This window comes from Electrophorus electricus, chromosome 22 (genome assembly GCF_013358815.1).
Source record: "Electrophorus electricus isolate fEleEle1 chromosome 22, fEleEle1.pri, whole genome shotgun sequence".
Taxonomy (NCBI): Eukaryota; Metazoa; Chordata; class Actinopteri; order Gymnotiformes; family Gymnotidae; genus Electrophorus; species Electrophorus electricus.
Window position 1 is genome coordinate 8,099,779 of NC_049556.1, and position 10,010 is coordinate 8,109,788.

Genomic DNA, 10,010 nt, shown 5'->3' on the forward strand with positions numbered 1-10,010 from the left:
TCATTACAAGAGCATGTTGGGAGTGCCATTGCAGGGGCAGCACGGCTACAGTGCTAGCAAATCCTGTTTGAGGCCTGGACATCTGTCTGTGTGTGTGACTCAACTGTTCACAAAGCTTGAAAATAAATAGGCCACATTACTGTAATTCTAAGGTACTGGAGAATTAATGACCATGAAATCACTTATTTTAAAAAGAGTTTTGTTTTTGTTTTTTTAAAAATCACACCTTAAAAGATGAAACGCAGTTGCACCGAGATTTTTTTTTTAATGAATTGTAAAGGAAGGCTAAATGCATGGAAATACATATTTAAAATCTAAATCCAACCACACATTTAATAAGAACAATAATGAGGTAAATGAGGTAGAGCAATCCCATGAGTAAACCAGAAACACAAAAGACAACTCATTTTTTCAATCTACTCAGTGAAATAAAATGGTAAGAATACCTGGTCCTGGAACAAAAGGGGGGGAAACTGTTTCTTAACATTCTTGTGAAAAACACACATAGCTACTCACAAATATTCTTGTATGAAACTCAGCATTTCAATAAAAATCCTGTCAGTCATGAAAGTAACTACAAAAAAAACAACAGGACAATTTGTAACCACCTGGCACATTCAAAGTGGTAGTGTTCTGAATTTTTGGTTCAGTAATTATGCAATGCTACCCTAACCTGGTTCAGTAGTAGCCATAGAAACAGACCCATGCAGCAGGTAATTCAATACATAAATTTCCTATTTAGTATCTGAATATGAGAACTGTATTCATTTAAACATTCTAATGGAATACCATTCTGGAGACTTTTCTACAATTCACAATCCTGATGCATCTCTTTTGGCTCATTTTGAATTTGTATACATTTTTTCAACATGCCAACATTTAACGTGCTACTGTGTATGTTTCGCAAACCGAACAGGACTGGCACATTAAGGTAGGGTCGCAAACATTGTGACATCGTGTGCAGGGGTGTTGGTAGAAGTACTACAAAAGGTCTTTTTTTTTTTTTTTTTCTTAGAGACCCCCCCCATAACCAATTAATATATTAATTAATATAATTGAGTATTTGCAGCAAAACACACTGGACATTTTTTGGTAAAATTACAAACCTGGTTTGATGTCAATATAGCAATATAAAATATAGCAAAACCTAAAATATTTGTAAATTTAAATGTATGCTCGCGTGGAAAAACTTCTCCACTGCCACAAACCAATTTCAGCACTATTACTGCAAATATTATTTCCAAATGCCTACCTGAATGAAAATAAAGCATATTTTAGTAATTTAATGTAAAGGCTTATACAAAATAAACTAAAATAACTGATCACACAAAATTGGAAATGGCTGTTTTTTCGTTAGGACTCAACATTCTTTAAAATACATATTCATCAGTTCTATGTTTCAAGTTGGAAAACAAACAAACAAAACACCAAAAAGTTAAACATGTAACTAGTCCTTTTGATCCCTTTTCACATACTTAAATGTACTCCAGGGTAATTAATAAGCATACTGAAAGAAGGTTTATTCCATCATGCCAGATAATTGCCCTTCTGCCTCAGAAGTGTCTTTCAATATCTACTCATGTTTATATCACTATAAAGAATTTAAAAAAAAAAAACTTTTAAAAATCAAATGTCTTTGATCATAAGGTTCACCACAAATGGTAAAAATCTTACATTAAATTAGCAATGTCCTCTTTTTTTAAGAGCAAGCCCGCTAGCCTCAATATTAATGTTTCAAAGGCCTTATTCAGCTATCAAACATCATATTATGGGGGCCAGGAAAAACATATATTTAAACTATTCTGTGGCTTGCTGCTGTAATGAATAAAAGTAAGGCACAGGAGTGCACCACAGAACCAGTATGGTGTAGCTCAGGTGCACATTCATGCCCAGATTGAGAGGAAAGACAAGGCCTCTGTTGATTCACATTACATCTTTCACAGTAGATCATTCATTAACCATTTCATTACAGGAATGGTTGACAGCATTCAGGAACATTAAGAAAACAGCACTGTATGGAGCATGGTACAGATCCAGCTCTTCTCAACTACCCACCACAGTCTACAGATATACTGGGATGTGTAGAGGCGATTTGAATGTATACAAAGTGCAATACGTCTTCCTCTCTGTTATCCAACACAACATCGTATCAGTATAACAGGAGGAAATAAGGAAAAGAAAGAAACAAACAAAAACATACTCCCTTGGCCTGACAAAATATTCATATCAATATGGAGTTCATAGAGATGACCAGCCTAGAATACATCTACAAGCACGATTGGCCGAGTCATTAAGAGGAATTTGAACTTTGGGTAAACTTGGGCCGCGCGTGAAGATACCACGCACATCAAGCTGCGCCGCATTTCCATACACTGGGTGTTCTGAGAGGCTGGTCAGCAGGGCTAACGCTTGGCGCATTCTGTCCCAACAAGAGCAGATAGCAGGCTTCACTGAGCCGAGCCCCGCCTCTCCTCTCGATTGGCTGCGCAGTCAGCCATGCTTGGCTCGCTGGAAGCTCCTCATCCACCAGAGGAAGAAGAATGAAAGCTGTCCCACCTCTGCACGCACACACACACACGAAGCCAGAATTAAATCTATTCATTATTCTTCATTCAATCACTCCCTCTGAAGTTTTCCTATTTTTCAAACATTAATATTCAAAATGGTTAATAATTGGCTCATGATTATTATATTAAAATCCAAGTTCACCTTTGCAGCAGCAGTGTCAGCTTGGTGCAGTGCAATTAGATAGGCATAGTCACACTCACAAGAAGACAAGGTGGGCTATAGTTAGAACCAGACTGAATCAATGACCCCAGAGCTATAAACTCCACCAGTGGAGCCTGTACAGCTCAGCCACCCTATCCCTTGTGCGTGTGATTAAATATATTTTTGAAATTATTAGACAGACAGACAAAAGTCCTGATAGTCATGATGTCTATGCTTTTGATGGCCTGCTTCAATAAGCATGTAGGTGTTACGTTACAGGATGTCATGTATCCAGGCTGAATGGCTCTTTTACAACAGTGCCACTGCTCCCCACCACGGGGCCCCTTCCTCAGACCTTCACCTGCCCCCTACAGCCCCACCCCCCACAGAGCCGCCATTCAGCTTCCCCAATCCCCTCCCTTCTCCAGACAGCGGCCGCACCAAATAACAACTTGTGTTAGTTCCACTGTCTGGCTCAGCGTGGTTTGAGGTACTCGCGTGTTCCGATTGCCACAGCCCGACTGTAATGTTATGCTTCATACGGTTCAGTACTCACCGAGTGATACCGATTTAAAATAAATAAATAAAATAAAAAAAATAAATAAAAATTAGACAAACAAGCAGAAGAGAATAGAGAGAAGTGGGTACATAGAAACGCCCTGCTTCTCATCACTGTTTTATCAACTGCTATGGGCTTGTGCACGGCTGGATGACCTGACAGCGAGTGACAGAGGAAGGGGGGGGGGGGGGGGGGGGGGAAAAGGTTTGCTTCTTCAAAATCAAGCCTGACCCAACTGATTTTCTACTTCCTGTAAAGCTTCAGGATCCGCCCCAGTCAGTCCAGTAGCTTAGCCTATAGAGGACAGAGCCAGCCAGCCAGGCAGAGAGAGGACAACATGTTCCCAGTGCGAGTGCTCAATGTGGCCTGGACAGCCGCTGGGGAAACAGCAGTAGCAGCAGTCTCACCGTGGGCCTGCTGAGAGCAGGCGCTTGGGCAGGACACAGAGGGGGTGGGGTCGGTATGCGGCTGCAATTATCTCCATGGCACCAGTGAATGGAGAAAAGGCTGAACGTTACATACGTCAAAATGGTCCTAGGCACTTTCAAGTCCTTTATGCCTGTAATCAACTCTCCAACACACCCACACAGAGAGAGAGAGGGAGAGAGAGTCTCGTGCAGGTTGTTCTGATGGATGCATAGATGGATGAATGAGCCCCTCTCATTGTGCACACGTATGGGGAGGGGGTAGTTTGAGGTCCAATGCACAACTGCCCTACATCTGAGTCTGTGAGTGGCGGAAGCACGCTGTCCCAGAAGAATGAAAGCTAGCTTGTCCTTACCGAGCATGGTGATAAAAACAGAAGCTTGCAGCTCTGCACGATCGAACAGTCTGCTTACCTGGTAATGCAAAACCTGGAAAATGCGGCAGACTTGTTGCCTACCTCCTGCAATGAAACACCCTAAGCCAGGACTCAGGGTGGCACTAGGGCTACGCACCCCCAGCTGTTTCAGGGGATAACAGCCTAAGATGGAAACTGCCAACTATCTGGTACGCCCACTTGGCAGGCAGCCTGGGAACAGGCTAGCGTGCGGAGCTGCATCGTTAGCTCTTCTGCTCGAGATTTGTCGCGTCCTGTTGAGCCAACAGCATGTAAAATGCCCCTAAGGTGAGCACATAACAGACAGCAGAGAAGCACATGGAGCCAGCTGGGTAAAGCAATTTGTGTAGGCTCCTCTGCTCCAGAGGCTATGGGAGCTCTAGATTTAATTAAGGCAGAACAAAGCAGAGGGAGGGACCAGACATTCCTGAGCAGGCAGGCAGATTAGGGGTGTGTAATGACGTACGTGTCAACAGCACGAGCTCTGGGTACATGAGGCGTGCTCAGGCAAGGAGTGAGGGTATGTGTGTGGCGTTGGGTCAGATTCCAGTCAGGTAGTCATAGAAAAATGCCTTTAAAACACTGTAAACAAAAGTGGACTTGGATCCGACTAGCTGCGAGTCAGATAGATATTCATCCGAACACAAACAGATTAAACACTCCACCCATGACAACTGTACAAGCAGGTTAAAGTTTAAACATTAGGTAAAACATATCTTCCAGGAAAAGAAAAGCATCATAGCACAAAGACAACAGTCAGGGTTCTCATTCTCCTGCAGTGAGACAGAGAAGGTCAGTTAGCATCTTTCTTTGACTACCGTGGCTCACTTAGATCAAAGGAGAGTTAATTGTTAACTGAAAAGCTGAATATAGTCCATTACAATAGTGGTTTCACTGATGTGTAAAGTGGTGTTGTCCTCAAGGTCTGAAATCTGAGAATAACCTTTTCTGAAAAAATACAATGACATTCCCTGAATCACAATTTTAAGAATCCAGAGCTGAGATGACATTTTACAATTTATCTCGAAACTTCTTGAGTGTGTAAAAAAAAAAAAAAAAAAAAAGACGAGAGCTGTTAATACCAGCCAATAGTTTCAAAAACCCACCTGTTACTGAGCTCACAAGCTCTTTGGGCCACAGCAGCAGGAGAGGGGTGTCTCACGCAGCGCACTGGTCCATCCTGAGCTCCAGCTGAAAGGCGTCAGGCCGGTCCTGTGGATTGGCAGCCAGCATTTCGCACAGGAGGCGGCGCACGCCGTCCGACATGCCGCTGCGAGACTTCTGCGGGATGTTCAGGATCATGTGGGGGTTCTCCAGCAGGGCCTCGCCCACCGGCACGATCTCGCCGCCCTGCCGCACGTACGTCCCAAGGAGTTCACGCTTTGACTCAGCATCGATGAACGTGATGCGCTCAAGCATGGCCCAGATGATGATGCCCAGGGCGAAGATGTCCGCCTTGGCAGTGTAGTGGCCCTCCCACACCTCCGGAGCCATGTAGAAGTCGGAGCCACATGCCGACGACAGCCAGTACCTGTTGACATTGACAGTACGTTCGGCTGGGGCCTGACTGCCTTGCTCCTCGCAGCCCAGAACCGCACACACCTTGCTGAGCCCAAAATCCGCAACCTTGGCGACGGGCGCGCCAGCCTTCTGGGAGATGAGGATGTTGTCGGGTTTGAGGTCACGATGGACGATGCTGTTCTTGTGGAGAAAGGCCACGGCGCTGGTCAGCTGCTTCATGAAGCTGCGGTTGGTGCGCGGGTCGGGTTGCCGGGACAGGATGTACTGGTTCAAGTCGCCGCCCTCACAGAACTCCATGACAAACCACAGGTAGCACGTCTCCGCAGGGTAATTCAGGATCCGCTCACCTGGAATAGCATTCAAAGGATGTTACTGAGCACACCTGTGCTACTCAGAGAGCAAGTCTGCATGAACAAACCACTAAAATCAAGGTTTATCTGTCCTACATAGATGTGTCAAACACCATTCTCAAGCAATGTAGCATTTAAAGAACGCAAGGCTTCGCTTCGAAAAGTCAAAGCTAACGTTCAAAAACCAAGGGCTTACTGATAACACTTTTCTAGACTGCACTAACACGCTGACTCTCTTAGCCTAAATGTTTACACACCCCAATGTGATACTAATTACATCACTGTGGCTTCCGGTTCTCCATTCGGTTTCTACTGGTTTGGGCAAGGTCCAGCAAGCTAAATGGGACAAGCTGAATTTTGCTTTCACATTCAGTTGGTATACTCATGTTTTTGTTTTTTGTTTTTTTTGTGTGTGTGGAGGGGGGGGGGGCTTGTTTGTTTTTGCTGTGCCTGCATTCTCTGGAGAAATTGAGTGCAGTTTGAGTGTTCTTGATGATAACTCAGTTTCACTCATGCTCTTAAAAAAAGATACATAGTTTAGTCTGATACCAGACAAGTTACAAACTTCATTAGTATGGAACATGCCTGCCTGTTAATATGTGCAGTTTAGAAAGTAACTTAAGGCAATTTAGCTTAAACAAATAAAGAACCAACACTGCGATCAGTGTGTGTCAGAAAAAAAGCTTACCATCGGGATCTTTTTTAAATTTGCACACCGGCATTGCTAGGTGGGGTAGCTACTTACATTACACAAAGTGGTTCCAATCATTGGCTTTACAAGAATCCCATGTGATATAAATACCACTAAACAAACAGACCAAAAACCCTGCAAATTCACACAAGAACTGGATGAAAGAAGCATAAATAAGTAGCCATGTGTTTGTTTGTTTGTTTTTGGTTTTTTTTTACTCAGGGCAAAGACAGTGAACGACTAACGTCGAGACAACTGACAAAATATTTAAAAAAAAACAAAACAATAATTAAAAAGGGGCGGGCCTTCGCGAGCGAGTTAATTGTCGCGAACAGGAACGCGATGTTCCCTCACGCGCCGCACGGCACAGCTGGCTCAGGTTTGTTTCAACTTCGGCCGTAACTGCACCAGCGAACAACTTCTGCACCTCTGCATTAGAAGTGCCTACGTGTTTACAACACAAACGTAAAGAAGCATTGCTGCTGGGCAGGATTTTAGCTCGAGTTGAACCACTTAACTGATCACACGCAGCAAAATCAAAACATGCTTAGCAAGCTAGGTAGCAAGCAACGCTTAAGGATAGGCCAGAGCCATTCTGAACTTCACACAAATCGCAAAGAAAGTTTTTTAAAAGTCATATTTAGCTAGTTGAGTGAGACTAACAATATGCTAGTTAGCTAGTTAAGTTAGTAGCTAACGTTACCCTACTAATAACTAACTAATCCACAGAGGAAATTGTCAGGGTTTGTAGTTCGCCAGCCGTCGATAGCCAGCTGACTAGCTGGATGGATATGTTCAATAAAGCCTTGTATTTGTTTATTTGTTAGCTAATTTTCTTTTTGTACCTTTCAATGACGTCTCCACTAACTGCAAGTACTGTTTTGACTGTTTGTTGCCGTGGCTCATTTTCTGGGCCATTCCGTTGCTTTCGAGTATACATTCTTCGAGCTGAACAACGTTTTCATGCTTCTTCTCCAAACTAGCCAAGGCCCAAAACTCGGCCAAGGCGAGTTCGACTTTCTCTGGCGCGTCGCAACGGAGCTTCTTCACCGCCACACGGGCGCCAGATTTACGGGCAATAGCTTCATATACAATACCGTAACTCCCTCGACCAACCTCCCGCAGCAAATTGTATCGAGGTGCCACGATCACAGCGGTTACAGCGTTTGCTGAGAAACAGTGTTCTCCCATTGACGCGTCGTGGTCGTCGTTGATGTCCAAAGGCAGCGACCTCAAAACTTTACATTCGTCCCGTTTCATGTTCGTGTCCGGAGGCGGACGTCTTTTCCAGCCCCGTCGCACGCTTCTTATTCTCCTCGGTATCCCGTTGCGTAGTTCCATGACTTCGCCCCCTCTTCAAACATAAGTTTCGAGGCTGTGGTCCGATTGTTTATAGGTCCGATTGTTCATAACTTCCTTACGCCGTTTACTGGGAGGTGAAGTCTAGCAGCTAAGCGGCGAACTTCTGGCTGATAATAATGTTTCAATATTTCGTTCCCTCCAATAGATTTAACTCTCACCGACATAAACAAACCAGTAGTTTCATTCTAAACTGGAGCAGCAGAAAGAAGGTGTGTCTTCGGCAGCCTGTTCCATTCACTTCCGATAGGTGTCAAAAAAAAAAAAAAATAAATTATATATATATATATATATATATATATATATATGCGCAAAGAGAAAATAGAAACACTATAAATATGAATTGGTCAGCAAAATGTATATTTTAAAAAGTAGAGTTTACACTTCTGACACCCATCAAGGTGATGGCTAATCATCCGTCGCCCGACGCAAATGAACGCTCGATCGTTATGGTGGGCGTGGGAAATGATGTGTAGATCTGATCTAGTATGACGCTTATTTAATAAGGACATAGGCTGCTATAGTTTAGACCGGTCATAGCTAACTATTAGCAGGCTAATTCGTAAATGTAACAGCTGATTTATTTACTGGAAGTTTCCGAAAAGTAAGACGTAATGTAATTCGCACACAGAATTTTATGTGATGTGAGGGAGCAATACGGCGTGAAAGCCCGTCGGCTAGCGCTGGACCCCAATCAAATGTGTAGACCACACACACTTTCCTGAAAAGTCATTTGAGAATGACGTGAAGGCACAGGCGATCTGGACGAAGAAAAAAAAAACAGCAAAACTGGTCATACATAGAATTTGTATTCTAATATACAGCGAGTAACCTGATGATATAGAGAACAGACTATCGATAACAACTCAAAGTGGGATCATATAGACGAAACAGTATCATTAAGATGACAAAAACTGATTGGTCTAGCTTATATAAAGATGCGTTACTATATATGATCAAAAAACATCTTTCCATTTTTTGTTCATGATTCGAATTTGTATTACAGTGAAAATGGTGAAGGATAGAATAATGACATGAATACAGTAGGAGACCTTCGAGGTTATAAATAATTTCTGTTGTTTTGGTTCCGTACTCATGTGTTTTTACCAGGCTACCACTGAATTAAAGCTCGAATGAATTTGCTCAAACTAAAGATGGCATTCTGCGCTCTAACTTCATTTCATTATTTCAAATCCACTAGACTGGACAGCAGAGCAAAAAAACAAAAAACAAAAACAAAAAAAACTTGTCAGAGTTCAGTTAGCTATGTTGTACCCTAAAGCTTAGACTAGATCATGGAGGAAATTTACAGCTTTTTACTAGTGCAAAACTTTCTAGAAGAAAATTAAGTAAGGATGTTTTTTCTTCTTCTTTAGAGAATATGTTTTTTTTTTTGTTTTTGTTTTTTTGCACAATGTAATATTTTATGGGTTTTTGAAATAAACAAAATATAGTCTACAGAATTTTAAAATTCTAAATAACACAATATGCACCTACATTAAAATGTAATGAGAAAGCATGAAAAAGTCCTATATTTATAGCCTATTTAATTATTTGTGTATTTATTACGCCTATTTGTTTTTCTACATACATAGGCCTATGTTATAGATTCTGTTGTTTAATTAATAAGACCCTTTCTGTTGTTTGAAGTTAACTGATCAGGCAGTTAAGCATGCGATTTTAGACATAGTGATCAATGGATGGCTTCATTGTTCTTTAGAAAGGAAAGGTATTGAGGGGGCGTGTTGGGTATGGGGCGAAAGCTGTCTAAAGACGAAATCTAGGGGCCTGTCCACACATTGCTTAACGTGTTTTAGGTGACTGGATCACGATTTCATTTGGCCACGTGTTCATTGTGAACAGATTACGATCAGATCACTCAAACCACAATCAGAGGTGATCAGTGACGGATTTTAACCACATTTAATACAAATGTAAACGGAATGCGATTTCGTTGTACAATTACGGAAATGTATATACCCCTGCTGAGTGCTAACTTCT

The 10,010-nt window shown here is 42.3% G+C and overlaps 1 protein-coding gene across 2 annotated transcripts; it reads right to left on the reverse strand.

Moving 5' to 3' along the window:
• Positions 1-245: 245 nt before the first annotated feature.
• On the reverse strand, positions 246-8,227 carry stk35 (serine/threonine kinase 35). 2 transcript variants are annotated; one of them, XM_027018082.2, is made up of 3 exons: positions 7,496-8,227; positions 5,195-5,956; positions 246-2,558 (listed from the first exon to the last, which is right to left on the reverse strand). In XM_027018082.2, the coding sequence occupies exons 1-2, from the start codon at positions 7,989-7,991 to the stop codon at positions 5,247-5,249; spliced, it is 1,206 nt and encodes a 401-aa protein (XP_026873883.2). In that variant the 5' UTR covers positions 7,992-8,227; the 3' UTR covers positions 246-2,558; positions 5,195-5,246. The 2 variants fall into 2 exon arrangements, with proteins under 2 accessions (XP_026873883.2, XP_035377454.1); XM_035521561.1 differs by having other exon boundaries at positions 4,555-5,956.
• Positions 8,228-10,010: the final 1,783 nt, after the last annotated feature.